This window comes from Podarcis bocagei (assembly GCF_964188305.1).
Source record: "Podarcis bocagei genome assembly, chromosome: 2".
Classification (NCBI taxonomy): domain Eukaryota; kingdom Metazoa; phylum Chordata; class Lepidosauria; order Squamata; family Lacertidae; genus Podarcis; species Podarcis bocagei.
The window spans coordinates 25,835,150-25,855,073 of NC_138126.1; the positions used below are offsets into that span (position 1 = coordinate 25,835,150).

The 19,924-nt window shown below is 48.2% G+C and overlaps 1 protein-coding gene across 4 annotated transcripts in view; it reads left to right on the forward strand.

The window, feature by feature from the left end:
- Positions 1 to 15,629, forward strand: part of LOC308580568 (sodium- and chloride-dependent creatine transporter 1-like) — a 29,192-nt gene extending 13,563 nt beyond the window's left edge. For all 4 annotated transcript variants that reach the window (XM_081182406.1, XM_081182407.1, XM_081182404.1 and 1 more), the window contains exons 5-14: positions 169 to 301; positions 3,960 to 4,094; positions 4,321 to 4,424; positions 6,490 to 6,614; positions 7,309 to 7,421; positions 8,168 to 8,305; positions 9,107 to 9,209; positions 9,422 to 9,522; positions 11,017 to 11,187; positions 13,862 to 15,629. In XM_081182406.1, the coding sequence (XP_081038532.1) occupies positions 169 to 301; positions 3,960 to 4,094; positions 4,321 to 4,424; positions 6,490 to 6,614; positions 7,309 to 7,421; positions 8,168 to 8,305; positions 9,107 to 9,209; positions 9,422 to 9,522; positions 11,017 to 11,187; positions 13,862 to 14,008 (1,270 nt within the window). In that variant the 3' untranslated portion in view covers positions 14,009 to 15,629. The remainder of the gene's footprint in view (positions 1 to 168; positions 302 to 3,959; positions 4,095 to 4,320; positions 4,425 to 6,489; positions 6,615 to 7,308; positions 7,422 to 8,167; positions 8,306 to 9,106; positions 9,210 to 9,421; positions 9,523 to 11,016; positions 11,188 to 13,861) is intronic.
- The last annotated feature ends 4,295 nt before the right edge of the window (positions 15,630 to 19,924 follow it).

Genomic DNA, 19,924 nt, shown 5'->3' on the forward strand with positions numbered 1-19,924 from the left:
GTTTAAATCGTTTATAACTCACTTAATATTTTGAATATCTCTAGAGCAATGACTAATGGTAGAGTCAGTGCTAGATAAGGACAGGGGCAAATGGTTTTTCTTCTTGTCCTCCTGCTCAAGCTGCAGCCCCTGCTAATTCCCCTCTCCACTTCCTCTCCCACCTCTTAGGAACAAGGTGCTGCGGATTTCGGGGGATCTGGGTGAACCGGGAGAGCTCAGTTGGCAGCTGATCCTCTGCCTGCTCACGACTTGGGTCATTGTCTATTTCTGCATCTGGAAGGGGGTCAAGTCAACTGGGAAGGTAATGGGTCTTCCTTTAAAAGTGTGTGTGCATGTTACTGTGGGGGAAGCTTCTGAGGAAGTATAGAAAAAAGTCAGTTATGGCATCAGGGCAGGACTTTAGGGCAGATGTTCAGGACTATGCTCATCAGGACAGCACCCCAAATGTAGCAGGGCTGCCATAACACATTTTGAAGTAAACAATACACAATACCACCTAAAGCAGCCTCAGGTGGGGAGCCTCAGGCACCTGGGGGGGCTGAACGTTCCCATCCAGGCATCTCAATTTGACCATCAAGACTCGCCAGTCTGCCCTCTGTGGGTGCTTTTGGCTGCCTGGATTATGCCCTTGAATAGTGCTAATGCCTGTTTGGGGTTTTTTAAAAATAAGATTTCATTACAGTTTTTTCATTATACAATAAGATAAAAGAAAATAATCTAAATAAAAGCAAAAACAGAGAAAGAGAAAATAAAACACCAAAGGAAAACCAAAAAAATAAAAGGGGGGGAAAGAGGGAAAGACTTCCAATTTTCCATCTGTCAGTTACATAAAAGAAATTATTCAAAATGCTTTTTGGAGCTGGCCGACCTGACCAGAAGAATCCGCGAACAGAAAGAGGAGGAGTACCAAGAAGAAAGGAAGAAAGTTAAGGAGTATTTAGTTAAATATTCTAAGATAACATAAGTAGAACTATTTGTAAGTACCAAATTGGCTTAGGAGTTACCGTAAATATGTTAAATTGCATAACACTATGGATACAAGTGAAAATGAAAAGAAAGAAAGATGTTAATTGACTAAGTTAATTTTATTTGAAAATAGTATTGGAAAACTGCTACAATGAGTTACATGGAAATTCAGCTAGGGGGATTGGAGGAAGTCATCTAACAATGAAATCAAAAGTGAGATTATAATATCTAGGATAAATGTTTGTTTGTTTGTCTTTTTTATATTGTAATGTTTTTCTTTTATGTTTGCTATAAATTTGGAAAACCAATAAAAAAAAATTGGGGGAAAAAAGAAATTATTCAAAATATCCACTCTAGAATGACATCCAGCAATTCTACTTTCTGTTAGGTAATATTTTCCCAATCTTCCCAGCCAAATGTCTCAGACTAATCCATTTTCCTTTTACACAAAAAAGTCCAAAAGCGCTTCTCTATTTATTAATAATTTCAGCAATAGCTTTTCCCTAACCAAAACCTATCAACTTTGTCTCCAGTAATTTCAACTACCATTCCTCCATATTAATAATACGACGAAAACGCCTCGTTTGATGGATGGAGAGATGGGTGTGTCTGACTTTTGCGGGGCTGCCATGTAGCCTGGCATGTGTGCAGCTGTTGCCCCGCCCACTATGCCCTCAGGCTCCACCCACCACTGGCATGTGGCCCCTTAAAGGTTCCCCATGAGGCCATGTGGACCTCAAGCTGAAAAGGGTTCCCCCACCTTTTAAATAGCACCCTTTCTCTCCCTAACCCATAATAAGCCTAAAGCCTAAAATTACGTTAACTGCTCCACTGATAACAAGTGTATATTGGCAATAATAACACCAAGGGAGCGTAATACGGTCACTAATGACGGATCCATCGGCATCTTAATGCTGAAATTTGTTATTTGTAGTTCAGAAACTGTAAGGGGAAAAAACTCCCAGCGAAGATAGAATCTGAGAACATGCTGTCACTTCCTCCTTCCGATTTAGCACTCGGGCCTGTAATAATTTTCTGACGGTGGTTGCACCGTTGGTGTTTGCTGGAAGGCCAACCCCCACCCAGCCACACACGATGTCAGCTAGTAACTGTCATTATACAATTGCTGTGGTGCATGAAAAAAACGTTGCGTAAGCAGTGGTAAGAAAATACCATAATCGCCGTTAAATACAAGCAAATGCAACTGGCGTCCTATCACATCTGGCGTTAATTCTTTATGTGGATGGGAGTGAGATGTTATATGGCCAGTGCTCTTGTATCAGGTGACACCACAGTCGCCCTAATTTCTCCTTTGTGTGTGTGTGTGTGTTGCCTTTTGGGATGGGCGTTCTGAGCATCACAAGCGTTTCTTCTGTGAAATGCACATTTTTGTGGTGCTCAACAAATAATTTCCTAGTGTGTCTCTGAGCCAAAAAGATACATTTTAAAAAATAAGTAAAGTACTTATACATTTCACTGATTTTACATTCATTTTGACATTTTAAAACTTGACTTCTTTCTACGGTTCCTTAAATTAATTTGGATATTCAGAAGATAATAAATTTAACTTGCTCATTTAGTTATCTTCTTTATTTATATACTCTCACATAGCTGCAGGTTATTACAATAATCCTCCCAGTGTTTTTATCTGTTTACAACTTATCTGTAAATATTCAATAAACCATTTCCATTCTTTTATTAAAAAAAGGTTTGTTCCCTTGATTTCTTATTCTTCCGGTAAGTTTCGCCATTTCTGCATATTCGATAGGTTTTTGTATCCATTCTTCCTTTGCTGGGACGACTTCTTTCCATTTTTGGGCAAGTAACATTCTTGCTGCTGTAGTCGCGCACATTAATAAATTTCTATACAATTTAGGTAGTTCTATCCCTATAATTCACAGAAGAAAGGCTTCTGGGTTCTCTCCCCCCCCCCCATGTTATTTTAAACATCCTTTTCATTTCATTATATATCATTTCCCAGTAAAAAAGACACATTTTTTAACATGAGCCCCATCCCTTCCTCCTGCAGTCCAGGCACCCACACCTTGCAACCCACCAATCTGAATGCAGCCACTCAACACCCATGTGCAACAGCCCACCAGTGTGGTGCTGGCGATGTACTAATAATAATATTGGAGGATGGATGGCGGCTAACAGATTGGGGTTGAATCCTGACAAGACAGAAGTACTGTTTTTGGGAGACGGGGCGGGTAGGTGTGGGGGACTCCCTGGTCCTGAATGGGGTAACTGTGCCCCTGAAGGACCAGGTGCGCAGCCTGGGAGTCATTTTGGACTCACAGCTGTCCATGGAGGCACAGGTCAATTCTGCGTCCAGGGCAGCTGTCTACCAGCTCCATCTGGTACGCAGGCTGAGACCCTACCTGCCCGCGGACTGCCTTGCCAGAGTGGTGCATGCTCTGGTTATCTCCCGCTTGGACTACTGCAATGCGCTCTACGTGAGGCTACCTTTGAAGATGACCCAGAAACTGCAATTAATCCAGAATGCGGCAGCTATACTGGTGACTGGGAGTGGCCGCCGGGACCACATAACACCGGTCCTGAGAGATCTGCATTGGCTCCCAGTACGTTTCCGAGCACAATTCAAAGTGTTGGTGCTGACCTTTAAAGCCCTAAATGGCCTCTGTCCTGTATACCTGAAGGAGTGTCTCCACCCCCATCGTTCAGCCCGGACACTGAGATCCAGCGCCGAGGGCCTTCTGGCAGTTCCCTCATTGCGAGAAGTGAGGTTACAGGGAACCAGACAGAGGGCCTTCTTGGTAGTGGTGCCCACCCTGTGGAACACCCTCCCTTCAGATGTGAAGGAAATAAGCAGCTATCCTATCTTTAAAAGACATCTGTTCAGGGAAGTTTTTAATATTTAATGCTGTACTGTTTTTAACATTTGATTGGGAGCCGCCCAGGGTGGCTGGGGAAACTCAGCCAGATGGGCGGGGTATAAATAATAAATTATTATTATTATCCTTGCTTGGCAGGTGGTCTATTTCACTGCACTCTTCCCCTACGTGGTTCTCATCTTGCTGCTCTTGCATGGCGTGACGTTGCCCGGTGCGCTTGACGGCATCATCTACTACCTGAAACCGGACTGGACCAAGCTTGCTGTCGCTCAGGTAAGAACTGGGATGGCACATTCACCGAGAGAGGGGACGTGGAAGGTTTCAAACAGGGAAGCAGCTGGGGAAACGGAGGCCGTAGCCAATATCTGTATGCAGGGAGGCAGGCCTTTGCATCTAACTCTGCCTTTGCCCTCTGGCCAGGCCAGGCCTGGTCATGCAAACAAGCGTTCTGCCCCCCCACTCGGTGGGGTTTATACCACGGCTGTTCCCCTCACCCCAGGTATGGATTGATGCTGGTACCCAGATCTTCTTCTCATATGCTATCGGGCTGGGAGCCCTGACCGCACTTGGCAGCTACAACCGCTTCCACAACAACTGCTACAGGTGAGGCCCCACACCGCATACGGGTAGTCTTTTAAAAAGAGATCTGCATGGCTTTCAGTCCCCAAGTGTGGAATCTGCTGGCTTTGTCTGAATCCTGATGGAGACACTGCTTTTATTTAAACAAGAGTTTGTTTCTAGCCCTTGTGGTCTTGAAGAAAAGCCTTGAAAATGCTACTAGGGCTTCTTCAAATAGTGGCATCTATACCCCACACCCACTAGGTCCTCATCTCTCTCCTGTCCCCAACCACACCCCATTCCGCAACCCGCATGTCATCTTCCAACACATTTATTGCTTCCCCTTTTCTATGTTTTGCTATTCTGCACAAGTACAGAATTTGGTGCAGTACAGAGAATTCAGAAGCCTGACCATCTCCATTCCCTCTCTCCCTCCTCTTTAAAAGCAGGTTTACAGCTAAGGCGACAAATACAGGGCTGAAATTGTGTGTGTGCATGTGTGTGCGCGCGCATGTGTTCTCACAGTGTGTACAGTATCATTTTTATGACTTGCAGAAGATGAATGAATTATGCAAGATGAAAATGTCTGCAAATGTGCTTGATTTGATCATTTAAGTTGGTCACAGAATTCAGCTTTTCTTGGTGCAGATTTTAGGTCGCATTTAGCATAGAAGTCTGGGTTGCTGTTTGTTTGTTCTTTCAGTGCAGAGTATGCACAGATATGCATATATCCTTCCATGAAACTTCTCTGTTTTCTCTATGTTGTGCGAACCCATGGGCTAGACGCCACCCTCACCCTTGTCATCAGTATTATTCATTTATATACTCCTTAATGTGCCAAAATGTCTTCTAAGCAGCTTGCAACTTTAATACATAGTGAAAATACTCAAAAAACGATTCCATTAAAATCACTAGTTCAGCTCAGGGGAGAGCTTGCCTGAACAGGTGTGCCTTCAGGAGTCGGCGGAATACCAATACTGATAGGGCCCCTCGCATTGCAGCAGAGAGGGCATTCTGCAGCAGTGATGCCACAAGTGAAAAAAGCCTCCCTCCCTCTGCGTTACCACAAGCTGATAATCATCAGGCCACGATAAAACTGGTCATGTTCCATTTTGCAGATCGTAGTACCAGGCGCCAGAGGGCAATATGGTTTTTCATGTCATGTGTGGTCTGCTAGTTACATCCATGGTTGCCCCCAATTAATTTGCTGCTGGTGCAGGTGAAAGCTACACACACACACACACACACTCTAAACCCTGGCAACGTCAGCTGCCAGGAAGCAGGAAAGGGCAGGAAACAAACCATCGAGCCGCTGTTTGCATGTGTCCCTAAAGATCAAACAGGTTGCCAAGTCCTGCTCTATGACATCATACAAATTCGGAAATCTGGATAAAATAAGGAAATTAATAAATTTAAATGGACACACAATTTGTCTCGAATGCAATATTCGAGGGAGTGTGTGGAGTTGGGGAGTTAATATGGGGGTGGAGTGCGGCAAAAGCTTCTACCCCAATACCTTGAAGCCTTTGATGCACCACCACTGCCCTAAGATGCCCTTATGCAGGGGGTTGGACTAGATGACCCTCAGGGGTCCCTTAGAGCTCTACAATTCTATTATTCTAACTTCATGGTGACAGCAGCAAGAGGTTAGCACAGTACAGCTGAGCTTCAGGAGGGAGTTTCCTTCCAGCAGAAGATTGGATTGTGCCTATATTGTGCACTGTTTAATGCAGTTGCTTGCTGCCATCTGCGATGCAAAATCTTACCCATGCTTGGTTCCCCCCCAAAAAAAGAACCCTTTACCATCTAATGCTAGCCAACTCTGGTTTAATTTGAACCGCTCAACCTATACTTAGTGGTGAGATTCAGTCCTAGAACCTGTGACAAGAGTATATTGGAACATGTGCAGAGTGCCTTTGCAGGGGGCAACTGGGTTTATTAGAGGGAAGGAAGGGTGATTTCCAGGCAGGCTGGTGTCCTGGGCAGCTCTAACATGGTACAAGCATTGTAACCTCTTGTAAGGGAGGTGACCTGAGAGGGCACTGGGCACCCACTGGGTCCGAGTGGAGGGTGGGCTTGTGGCTATTGACTTGCCTGATCCTCCCTACAGGGACGCCTACGTCTTGGCTGTGATCAACAGCTCAACCAGCTTCTTTGCTGGCTTTGTGGTGTTTTCCGTCCTGGGCTTCATGGCATCGGAGCAGGGCGTGGACATCTCGCAGGTGGCAGAGTCAGGTGAGCGCCAGCTGTGGGGATTTCCTCCGATTCCCACCTCATCAGCCCATTTCCCCCTTTCCCTATGAAAAGGTGCGGCGCATGGGTGCAAAATAGCTGGGAGGCAGAGCACAAAGCCTACCTGGTACCTCCAGGTAGCACCAGGAAATAGCTCTTGCCTGAAGCCCTGGAGAGCCTCTGCCAGCCAGCGTAGACAGCACTGAACTAGATGGAGCTTTGGTCTGATTTAGAAGAAGACAGCTCCCCTGTGTCCCTCAAGGCTCAATGGCATCTCCATTTAAAAGAACCTCAAGCAGCAGCGCAGAACTTTGACTAGACCACGGAGAACTGCAGCCAATCAGAATGGGCAGAACAGGACCGGCTGGGCCAATAGTGCGTTCTCGCATGCTAAGCTTAGGTAACTTCTTAGAATTTTGGGAGAATGTAAGAAGAGCCTGTTCCATCTGGCCAATGGCCCACCTTCATGCAGCGTCCTATGAGAAGCCTGCAAGCTGGACATGAGCACAGCATCACCCTGCTCACCTGTGCTTCCCAGTATTCAGAGGCGTAATGCCTGTGGCAGTGGAGGTAGAACAGAGCCACAGGTGCGGCTAGTAGACATGGATAGCCTCGTCCTCCCTGAATCCGTTCAGTCCCCAAGCTGGTGGCTATCGCTGCAGCCGGCACCCCTCTTAACTCACATTGTCTCTTGCAGGTCCAGGCCTGGCCTTCATTGCCTACCCCAAAGCTGTGACACTCATGCCACTCTCCCCTCTCTGGGCGACACTTTTTTTCTTCATGCTTCTGGTCCTAGGGCTGGACAGCCAGGTAAGCCACTCATGGGGAGTGTGTTTTTATTGAGCAGAACACGTTGCGGGGGGAGGCACGATGTAGAAATGGCGTAGAGCAGCGGTTCTCAACCTGTGGGTCCCCAGATGTTGTTGGACTACAACTCCCATCATCCCTGAGCTCTGGCCTTGCTAGCTAGGGGTGATGGGAGTTGTAGTCCAACGGCACCTGGGGACCAACAGGTTGAGAAAGGCTGGTGTAGAGGGAAAGCGGCTTCTTTTACTTGCAGAAATCAGTGGGCGGCGTTTGTGCTATGGTTTGCTAAGACAGCCGCAGACGGGAAGGTGCTGCTGTTGGAAGCATGGGAGCAGGAGGTGTTTAAGAAGTTGGCAGCCGGGAGGGAGGGGGGAAGGAAAGGAGGGAGGGAGGGAGGGCATGCCATCCGAAGCAAGGATGATGGAGAGCAGGTTACAATGGCATGATGGAAATGGGAGCGTAATGCTGTACCCACAGAACACGTAAAGAGGAAGACAAGAGACGGAACCAGCACTCGCCAGTTCACCTGAATGCAAATGGAACTCATGTGTTTGCCCTGCTGAGGGGGCACAGGGTGTGTGCAGAATGCAAAGCAGGGCCAGAGAGAGTCCCGGGGGCCAGGTTAAGAGGCCTGGAGGGCCACATCTGGACCTCAGTCCTGAGGTTCCACACCTCTGTGTTAAGCAGAGCATAGACCAGCACCTCGTGCCAAGTTTACCTCTCTCTCATATGTTATTTCATCCTGCCAGTTTGTGGGAGTGGAGGGTTTCATCACTGGCATCCTAGACCTGTTTCCGCAGCCAGCAGCAGGCTCGCCGCGCAGAGAGATCACTGCTGCGATTTGCTGCCTTGTCTGCTGTATCATTGACCTCTCCATGGTGACTCAGGTGAGGCCGATGTGTGGGAGAAACCCTTTCTATACGAAACGTGAGTGCTACATAGGCTTGCCTGGGAGGGGAAGCTGGCTAGGGCAGAGTTCGTTTTCTGGGTGGGCCACCAGAAGCTCCTGGGCACAGTCCAAACTCCTGAGTAATAAGAATTACTCGGAAGGTGCAGTCAGTTGAAAATGACTTTCCGCGCCACCAGCACCCATGGCTTTCCAAAGAGAAAAGCCATCACGCTGCATGCAAGAGATGCTCTGGCTAGGACTCCAGCCAACCTTCAGGCCACAGTGTTTCTCAAACATGGGTCTCCCATTGTTGTTAGACTACGACTCCTATCATCCCTGACCACTGGTTCTGCTAGCTAGGGATGATGGGAGTTGTAGTCCAACAGCAATGGGTGACCCATGTTTGAGAATTACTGTTCCAGGGGAGGGGAATTCCACTGACATGGGGTAACTACCGCGTTGTCACCTTCCCCATGTCCCCTCACAATCCTTAGGATCAACCTGTCGAAAGAAGTCTCCGTGAATCAGGTTCCAGCCATTAATGGTTAGGACCATTTCAGTTCCTTGGCAAGTCCCATGCTGAATGGCTAGAGCTAGAAGATGCAGAGAGGGGCCAGTGTCTCTCTCTATGTGTGACGTGTCTCTGTGTGATACACTGTCGACACAAGTCCCCGTGGCCCTGTCTCCATAGCCCCACTCCTCATCATGGCTGGCATTTCTCTTCTTGGAATAATAATAAGCAACACGGATAATGCGCGTATTCGGTAATCGGTTCTTTTCCTGTGCCATGTGACCCTAGGGCGGCATGTACGTCTTTCAGCTGTTTGACAATTATTCGGCCAGCGGAATCACCCTTCTGTGGCAGGCCTTCTGGGAGTGTGTGGTGGTTGCCTGGGTCTATGGTAAGTGGCAAGGGAGACACAGGGGCAAGGAGATTTCAGGAAAAGCAAACACTTTCCCTCCCTGCACAGTCCTCTGCTTGACTCTTGCTTTGGCTCCCCCCCACCCAAGGCTGCCGGAGATTTGGGCGCTGTGAATGGGGCCCTTTTCAGGTGTTGGTGCGGGAGGGGACTGCCTGGCTCGAGGCCCAAAACTGATTCGCTCTTCCGCGCAGGAGCTGACCGCTTCATGGACGATGTTGCCCATATGATTGGCTACCGGCCGCTGCCCTACATGAAGTGGTGCTGGTCTCTCATCACCCCAGTGGTGTGTGTGGTGAGTTGAAAGCAGTGGGGCAGAAGGTCCAGTATACCTGAAGGAGCGTTTCCACCCCCATCGTTCTGCCGAGACATTGAGGTCCAGTGCTGAGGGCCTTCTGGCAGTTCCCTCGCTGCAAGAAGTTACAGGAAACCAGGCAGAAGGCCTTCTTGGTAGTGGCGCCCGCACTGTGGAATGCCCTCCCACCAGATGTCAAAGAGAAATGCAACTACCAGACTTTTAGAAGACATCTGAAGGCAGCCCTGTTTAAGGAAGCTTTTAATGTTTAATAGGTTATTGTATTTTAGCGTTATGTTGGAAGCTGCCCAGGGTGGCTGGGGAAACCTAGCCAGATGGGCGGTGTATTAATAATAATAATAATAATAATAATAATAATAATAATAATAATAATAATAGGAGAAGGGCCCCCTTGCAAACATGGGCTAACTCAGCCTGGCTTTTCACACAATTGTTTTGACTCGTTGCCGGAATATTTGACTGCTGTGACCATATTTGAGCGGCTCCGTACTGGTGTATGCATGGTGCTGATGGTGTTTTTAGATTACCTCATTCCCAGCCGAAAGAAACTTGTCATTTGCCTACATTTAAATAGTACAGCAGATGCTAAGGAACACTGGTTGTTACTGCCTCTCCCCTGCACTGTGCAAAATATCTGTCCGACTTTACTCAAATGTGATGGCGCTTCTTCATGCTGGATTTGTCTAACCTGTTACAGGGCAGGACTGCAGGGTCATCCCATTCTCCGTAGTTAGAATTATACAAGGGTCATTTAGTGCACCCCCTGCAATGCAGGAATCTCAACTAAAGCATCTTTGACAGATCTCCTAGGAGATCTCCTCAGTCTTGTAGCCAGGTGTATTGATATTTGAGAAGGTGTGAATGAATGAATTTTATTATTACGGTCACAGTTCCGGCTCAATTACAATGTCAAAAAAATCATAAAACACAACAGGAATACATTGAATTGCAATTGAGTATAACAGAGACAATTCAGATATACTGGCAGTTAAAAATATATATTAAATCTTGATCACTAAAATACAACCTAAAATTGTCATTTAAAACCTTAATCATTTTGGTAGTACAGCTTGTTCCCTAAGTTTTATGGCAGTTGCACAGAATTTGGCCACCCTTAGCGTGATCTCTAGATCCTTGTCCTCTACCAGGAGTTTTAGACATTGAAGTTCGGACCCATTTGGAGATTTTTGTATAACAGGAGTGATAAATACCGAGCGTATATCCCCGTAGAAACGGCAGCGTAACAAGACCCGAGAGACAGTTTCTACCTCCATCTGGCCGCAGGGGCAGACTCATTCCACGCATGGTTTACCTTCAAATCTGCCCTGCAATAAGGCCTATGGCAGCACGTTTGTGTTTTGTTGAGCACGAGAGACCTAGGACTGGGTTTTGGCTGCCACCTTTATCCCCCCTACCCAAGGCTAAAAAAAACCAATTATCATCTCTGGTATCTCCTCCCTCCTTCATCACTAGGGCATCTTCCTGTTCCATGTGGTGAACTACCAACCACTGACTTACAACAAGACCTACATCTACCCATGGTGGGGTGAGGCTATTGGCTGGGCTCTGGCCCTTTCCTCCATGCTCTGCATCCCCTGCACGGTTGCTTACAAGCTTCTGCGAAGCAAGGGCTCCTTCCAACAGGTGAGTAATCAGTCTCTCGTCTCTGGCCAGTCCCAGCCCGTTAGGATGGAGTTGCCAAGCTCCTTGCTCTGCTGGCAAGCTGAGCCTGCCAAGTGTCCCATCAGGGCTTCCTGGTGATGGTGCAGTTTGCTGTAGACCCGTCTAGGTGTTGCTATGAGGCTGCAGTAGTGTCCTCACAACCACATGCCATACATTTACAGCACCGTGACAGTCATGGCTTTCCCCACAAAGAATCATGGGAACTGTAGTTTAAGGGTACCAGCAGCTGTTGATCTGTGATAACCTACAGTTCCCATGATTCTTTGTGGGGGAGTCATGCGGTTTAGGAGTGCTTTAAGTGTACGGTGTGGGTGCTTATTCCAGCATAGTTATCTTTCCCTTGTTGCATCTTGCAGTCATTCAGTGTGACCTTAAGGTAAAGGGACTCCTGACCATTAGGTCCAGTCATGGCCGACTCTGGGGTTGTGGTGCTCATCTCACTTTATTGGCCGAGGGAGCCGGCGTACAGCTTCCAGGTCATGTGGCCAGCATGACTAAGCCGCTTCTGGCGAACCAGAGCAGCGCACGGAAATGCCGTTTACCTTCCCGCCGGAGCCGTACCTATTTATCTGCTTGCACTTTGAGGTGCTTTCGAACTGCTAGGTTGGCAGGAGCAGAGACCAAGCAATGGGAGCTCACCCCGTCGCGGGGATTCAAACTGTTGACCTTCTGATCGTCAAGTCCTAGGCTCTGTGGTTTAACCCACAGCGCCACCCGCGTCCCAGGCAGTGTGACCTTAGAGATGCTCTAAGGAATTTGCACAGCACAGACTTGACTCCAAGCTGGATGCCTCTGTTGATGAAGGTGGCTGTGAAAGGGGCCGGCCCTCTTGTTTTACAGATGAGACATGCAAGCCTCCTCTGCACACTGTGTAGCTAGCTATCGGGCGCAGCCATGATTGCTACGCTGAATTGCAGGCTGCTAGCCAGCCATGCTTCTAGACCTGGGGAGGAGAATGGCTTTTTGGAGCTGCCTAGCATCCGTATGATGTAATCTCCAGTCACCCAAATAAAAGCTCAGAAGCAGTTTCTGCGGTTGCTAAAGCAGCTGTTATATATACAGTACTTCCCTCTTTCCGGCCAAGCAGCTTGCGGTGGTGTTAAGGCTTTAAAAGCGCAGGGAAGATGCAAGCATAGATTTGGGGAGGCAGGTGCCAAATGGGCTTCTGTGCTTATTAGAGATCCTGTTCCAAGGTTCTCAAGGATCTGGGGTTTTCCATGCCTCGGCTTCAGTGCCATTCTCCACAGTGAAAGATTTTAGGGAGGCTTTTCTGCCATTGAAGCAGGAGGAACTTCCACTTCTCTCAACACTCTCACGCCACTGGCAAAGCTGTTCACACTCCCAAGCAGACTGAATCTGGGGCCCATCCCGCTGGTAGGAAGGAGGCCTCTGTAACAGGCTTTTTAATTTTGTGGCTCCCCATGTTTGGAACCCCCTTCCTACAGATGTCATCCGTGACTGGACCTAACAGTCAGGGGTACCTTTACCTTTGAGTCCTCAGAAGGGCTGTGTGTTGATTGATTTGCGTGTTGAAGAGATTTCTAGGCCATCCTTCAGCCACTGAGGACAGGGTGCAACAAATGCTAAGTATAAAAAATTACACGAAAACGTTAAAAAGCGCAGGACAAAATCATGACAGGTGCAATAAAACTCAGTAGAGCGGCAAAGCCAAAAACTATTGTTAAAACCAGTTTGTCCTCCATGCTGAAAATGCCTGGACAGATTGGTTTAAAAAAAAAAAAAGTCTTCACATGCCACCAGATTGATGTTGGTTGGTTGCCTTTGGTGTACCATTCATTTGGCCTTGGTTGCTGGTTTTAATGTACGCTAGGGCAGGGCCATAGCTAGGGAGTGGCGAGGTTGGCCCCCGGCAGGGGATGGGACGCGCGCACAAAATTGGCTAAAAATATGTCCATAAATATAAATATTGCTTATTGTCTCATAATAAATGGTTTTCAATAGAAGGTGAATTAAATGGGTGGAGGAAGGTGGGTAGGAGGAGAGGCAAAAAGAAGAGCTAATTTGTCTGTGGCTGAGGGGGGCGCACGGGTGGCGCTGTGGGTTAAACCACAGAGCCTAGGACTTTCTGATCAGAAGGTTGGCGGTTTGAATCCCCGCGATGAGGTGAGCTCCTGTTGCTCGGTCCCTGCTCCTGCCAACCTAGCAGTTCGAAAGCATGTCAGAGCGCTAGTGGATAAATAGGTACTGCTCTGGCGGGAAGGGAAACGGTGTTTCCGTGCGCTGCTCTGGTTAGCCAGAAGCGGCTTAGTCATTCTGGCTACATGACCCGGAAGCTCCCTCGGCCAATAAAGTGAGATGAGCGCCGCAACCCGAGTCGGCCACGACTGGACCTAATGGTCAGGGGTACCTTTACCCTTACCTAGGGGGGTGCGCAAACTGGACGGTTCTGCCAGGGACGCAAGATCACCTAGCTACGGTTCTGTGCTAGGGCAACATTTTAGGCTTTTCTTTTAAAGTCCCTCCGTTGTACTGATGGCTAACGGATGTAAGGGCCCTGACTGTGCTAGTTTTTAAGCGAGGAGGAAAAAATGCTCTATGTAAATAAACAGTGAACAAACAGATGTGCTTGTGCCTTGAGTTGCTCATTGACTCCCCTGCCTCGTTTCTCCCCCAGCGCTGGCAATTGCTGACCACCCCCGTCTGGGGCCACCACCACCTGGAATACATGACACCTGAAGCGGAGACAAAACTGCTGCCACCGCCAGACAGTCTCACTGCAGCCCCCCTGGAGAAGGCCACGCTTTTTGAGACTGTGATTTGATTTCCTTGTACCCTCTTCCTCTAGCAATAACACCGGGCACCAAGGTCAGCTGTTTGGGGGTAGCGGGAAAAGTTGGCAGTATTGGAGACTCAGCCCTTCGCATAGTCAGGAGGCTCCCAGCGCGAGAAGTCAATAAAGACCCCTCATGGCTGGTGGCAGTGGCTGCCGCAAGCTTTTCTCCGCTTTGTCGGCAGCCTCGCTTGCCACCTTCCACCAGGGCCCTAGACGTGACTCTGCTGCAGTAGGGCTTGGGGGCGGGGGCTAATCCTGGCTCCCATGTGCGGTGGCCGACCGCAGATCTGTGAAGCCAATGAATGCCACAGGTCTTTGGGATGGGGCATTGCATTCTAGGTCAAATGGCATGCGGCCACTGCAGATGGGAGCTGAGCTTGGCTCTCATTCAAAAGCACTCCTATCCCCCACCCCCTTAAAATGCATCGGGGGGGGGGCATTGGGGCAAGCGGTGCATGGCGGTGTGGCTGGGCTGGTGTGGGTCCTTCAGCCAATGCCTGACTCAGCCAACTGCTGGCACCGTACCTGCCTGCTTGCAATTTGGCTGTGTACCTTAGGAGGCCATCTTCATACGATTAATGGGAAAGCTGTGAAATCAGGTTGGCTTGGTCTGACATCGGTAGGACAGAGGTGCTGCTAGCAGCAGGGGACAAGGGCTCCATGCACACACATACGCATCCCAGCACATGCAGACTTCCACATTTCCTCCACATGGCACAAAGGCTAACCTCCTCTCCTCCAAGATCACCTCATCCAATAGTTTCAGTATTAGCACTCAGACCTCAGGCAAGGAGGGCATTCACTTCCTCGTACCAGATAGGCTGGGCCACCCCATTCCCAGCCATCAGAGCAATTAGGACCGGCTCCATCCCAGCTTTCATTACTATCCCCAGTACAGTTCCACTAGGTCTCTTCCCCCAAACCCACCCAGCACTGCTGGACTCTAAACCTTCTGTGGGGTGCTTTTAATCCTTGGGGGCAAGTGCTGTTTGCCCACTCTTTCCACCCATCATATATCCCAATCCTCCGCCTGATCTTACCTGGTTAAGGTATACTAATGGCATCCTGTCTCTCAGGTTCTAATCCTTCCCTGACTCTGCAAGAGAAAGCAGAAAAAGACCGTCACATTTCCAGTACTCTGTCGGCCTATTCTCTTTTGTACCTTATTCCCCAATCCACCTGCCACAAATCATGTCCCTTCCCACAATTTTGGTTGCACTTATGTGATCTTGATCATGTAGCAGTTGCCTTTTAATATATCCCAGGTAGCATTTCTTGCCCCTGCCATTATAAATGTACCTTATACACTCTGCTGCCTTCCCCACGCATTCCTTCTCCTGGAGAAAGATGTCTGCCACCCATTTTTTTGGCCTTTACCAGTGGTTTCTTGGTAGGCTGTGACTGAGGCCACTCCAGCTGGAATTGGAGGACAGAACTCCCGAAACTTTCTCTCACTGGAGAGGGAAAAGGAACCTACCCAAATTAATAGGAGAGAGGGGGACGGGAGTGCCAGGGAAATGGAGTGTGTGGGTGTTGTCTTGAACAAGCAGATCACCATCTGTCCTGCTCCCCCTTCACAAACAAACATGGAAGAAACCCTTAGGGAACAGCACATCACTCACACACAGAGAGACACACACACCTTAATAGAGTAAAAATAAAAAAATTCCTTCCAGTAGCACCTTAAAGACCAACTAAGTTAGTTCTTGGTATGAGCTTTCGTGTGCATGCACACTTCTTCAGATACCATCTTCAGATATCTGAAGAAGTGTGCATGCACACGAAAGCTCATACCAAGAACTAACTTAGTTGGTCTTTAAGGTGCTACTGGAAGGAATTTTTTTATTTTGACTATGGCAGACCAACACGGCTACCTATCTGTAACTTAATAGAGTTGGCAGCTTTATTTCTGTAGCTTTAACATCTGCCTGACAAGCATAAATTCAAAAGATGCAGCGTGGAGGTGTCACAATGGAAACCACCACGACGATAAATTCTAGAGGGGTGCTAGTCTGTTGCAGGGGGAAAAAAACACAAGACAAAAACCAGCAAAGAGTCTGGTGGCACCTCAAAGTCCAGTACATTTATTAAGGCCGTGAAAAAGCTCATAATTAAAATAGATTTGTTTTGTCTTAAAGCTACGACTTTTAGGGCGTTTCCACATGACCCGGGCATTCGTCTTGATTTGTTTGCAGGGAGCTAAGAGCAAGTGTTATCCCTCCACGTTTTCTATTGCATTTCCCCCGTCACTTTCCTTACTGCAAAAAGTCCGGTCTTTTGGAGAAGTGAGTTCAGTGTGCAAGACCTCCCAATCAAACGTAACCGCACAACACGCATTTGCCGGTATGTGATTGAATCCCTCCTGAAAACAGAGGCAGTCTGGAAGCATCCATAGTTGTTCATGATGAGAAAGGCTACACCGGCTGAATGTATCCCTGCCATACAGCTGCTGCAGCAATCCTGCTGCTGCTTCCTGCCCAGGTGTGCTCAGCCCCTTCTCCACACACCACTCCACCTCCACATTGTAGCGCCCAGCCATGCTGCTGCACCTCCCCATTGTATGTATTTGTAATATATGAGTGTTTGTGCCAAATTGGGCTGAGCCCATTTTCCTCTGCACACCAAGCTGCAATCATTACCACCACCCCCATTGCTATCCTAATTCTCAGCTCCCTGTTTTTTTGGTTTGGTTTTTCCCCTCTCTCTCGTTTTCGCAGTCACCTACCCAATTGCGGTACAGATCCAACCGCTGACAATAAATATGGGAGAGATTCTGCCTGTGTCAATTGCATCTTTGTCAAAACTGCCTCGCCTCCGGTCAGTCCATTTGGGCAAGTGGGGCACTGCCCCCCACCAACCTCAATCTGCCACCCCTTGCCTGCCACCAGTCCAGGGGGTTGCCATGTTGCCCTTGTACGTCTCAGCAGGGAGGATGGGGTAAAAATTAGCATTAGTCGGCTCTCCCCATTGGCTCTGGATCCACCTGCTCTTGGGGGGTCCCTGCCTTCTGCCCCTCGAGTCCCAATGTGGAAGCAGCCACCACTGCTTCTGGTATGGCTGACTGACAATGGCGACAACGGGGTCCATCACTAACAGGACAGTGATTGCTATCTAATCTTATGGCAGTTGCATACATGCGAAAAAACGGGGGGTAAAGGGATTGGTGGGGTGGAGAAGCACATTAAAAATGGCAGGCCACACAGCAGGGTGATAACAAGAAACAGGTTGCCAGGTAGTACATGATTTGCATTCTGGATCAGGTGTTGGAAAGCCAGGCAAAAGCAGGCCAGAAGAAAATTGACCAAGGTGAAAGAATTAAAAAGGAAGAAAATGATCTGAGTTGGGAAAGGAGTGAGGGATGACAGCCCAGAGTTATTGATATGAGTCAGAGTGCTGTGGTGACCTACTTAGGAAGGGAACCTCCCCACCACCACCACCACCTGCAACTTTGGATTCTGGTGGCAGAAGTCCCGTCCCTTCTGCCAAATAGAGAGAACGTCCCTCTGGACATTTTTTTTTTTTTAAATTTATGATGATTCATGCTCATGATGGCACCAGAGCAGTTATACGCAATCCTGCTTCTGGTACTATTTGTTTATGCAAAGATTTTGGGGGTAGACATAGGATCATAGAATCGCCATGTTGGGAGGGACCTTGAGGGTCATCTAGTCCAACCCCCTGCAGTGGAGGGGAATCTTTCACCCAACATGGGACTTGCACCCACGAACCTGAGATGAAGGGTCTCACGCTCAGCACCTATTGTTTTGTTTCCTATCAAGGCGTGTCCTGCAACTTCTGGTTGAAACCCTGTAACTTTTCACACCACAAATGCTCTAGGTGGGGTTAGGTTGGGTTTGCTTGGGGTTTTTTGGTCCCACATCTGTTGCTCTATAGTGCAAAAGTCCCTCTCCGGATGGCAATGATTGAATCACACTGAGGGAAGCATTGCAAAACAGCTGATGAAGCAGAATGATATGTTGGTGGTCCAGTATAATTCCGTCACTAGTACAACTATTATCACGTCAATGGCATTTTTGCGGAATTCACACACACACACACACACATCAAATAATAGCAGGCAATGCTATGCAGTGCGTAGCCTTCAAAACATTGCTCTCACAGAGCACAAGGGGGCAGCAGAAACGCTGCATTCAAGCCTGTAAAATATTATTACAATCCCTTCCTCGCCAGGCAAATGCATTGCTAGCTGAATTCTCCCAGCGGCGTATCTTGGCACATTGTATTGCCATGAATAGGAGAAGCAGCTGTAGCACCTTCTGCTCTTCTCTTCCTCAATCCCCTCCCTCTGTCTCGCTGAGCACCACAACCATCTTTATGAAAGGATGGCAACCCTGGAAGCCGTCTTACACTGTGTCAGCCCACTGGTCCATCTAGTTCAGTACTGCATACACTGAGTGGCAGCAGCACTCCAGGGTTTCAGACAGGGGTCCCTCCCAGGCCTACCTGGAGATGAACTTGGGACCTTCTGCAAACAAAGCAGGTGCTCTGCCACTGAGCTACAGCTCATAGGAAGCCGCCTACCACTGGTCCATCTGGCTTAGTATTGTCTACACTGGCTGGCAGCAGCTCTCCAGGGTTTCAAATGGGGACATTCCCAATTTTCAACATTTTCAGTATCCTGTGATGCAGTCTCTCCCTAAGCCTGGACTGCAATGACTCAATGCCTACAAAGAATTGTAGAGTTGGAAGGGACCTTGAGGGACATGTAGTCCAAACCCCTGCAATGCAGGAATCAGCTGTGAGCAAACCTCTTTCCTGATTGGCTGAACCAGGTTCCCCGAGTCAGATTAACTACACACCACCACTGGGAAATTGTCCAACCCACTGCTCATTTTGAAATTATTTTATTTATTTTTTTAAGTCATTTTTATTATTAAGGGTTGTGTCTAGTTAAGTCACGCTCAGACTAACCCACTGAAATGAATGGACATGACTAATTAGGTACAACCCTGAGCCATGAACACTACCTAGAAATTGATGTCAAACAAAAACAAGAGAGGTGCACAATGTACTCATCTTGTTTACTAAATTTATATCCCACCGTCTTCTCCAAGCAGCTCAAGGTGGTCTCATGGTTGTGTGGCGAGTTGCCGCCCCCCCCCCAGTGGAAATAAAGACACATGACACAATTATTAAGGTTAATGGGCTAAATAAGGCCACAACTTTATTGGTTACAGGTGATGAGCGGTATTGGCTTAGGCGATGGTCCTAACCGACTATACCGACTTCAGCCCATCCGCTTGAAGTCCGGGAAGGGCTAACCACCAGTAGGGGGAGTCCTGCTGATTCACATCAACTAGGAAATCCCCCGGGGTCACCGCTCGGGGCATGCCCTAGGCCCTCACTGTTATGTACTGAAGTTCTCACCCTGGGCCAGCAGGGGGATACTGTAGATAGTTTTCACTCAGGTCCACATATGCAAATAAGGGATTGAAAGTGACGTTCAGTGATTGGATAGTTACAGAAAGTGGTTACTGATGCGTTGTAGTGGAGCTCTGTATAAGCAGGCTGGCTAACCCTTCAGTTCAGTTCTGTTCTGGCCCGTGAATAAACAAGAGCTGTTTGAAGAATTGCTGTGTCGTCTGATATGTTCACCCCCAACTTAACACTCACCTCCATAGGCTTCGGACAGGGCCACGCCCCCCCCCCCGAATCCTTTATCGGACTACTCTTCAATATGCAGGGCAGGTGATGGCGCTTCCTCCCCCTTCCATCTACAAAACAATACCAATACCAATGCCTAACTGCCAATACCAAGAAAGTTGTAACAATTTGCTACGAGGTAGGCGAAAACCAAGTGGCTGGTGCCAATTTGCCAAGTGGAAAAATTCCTACCAGGCCCCTCAATGGCGACCAACCAAGGTCCATAGCAAGGTCAAGGAA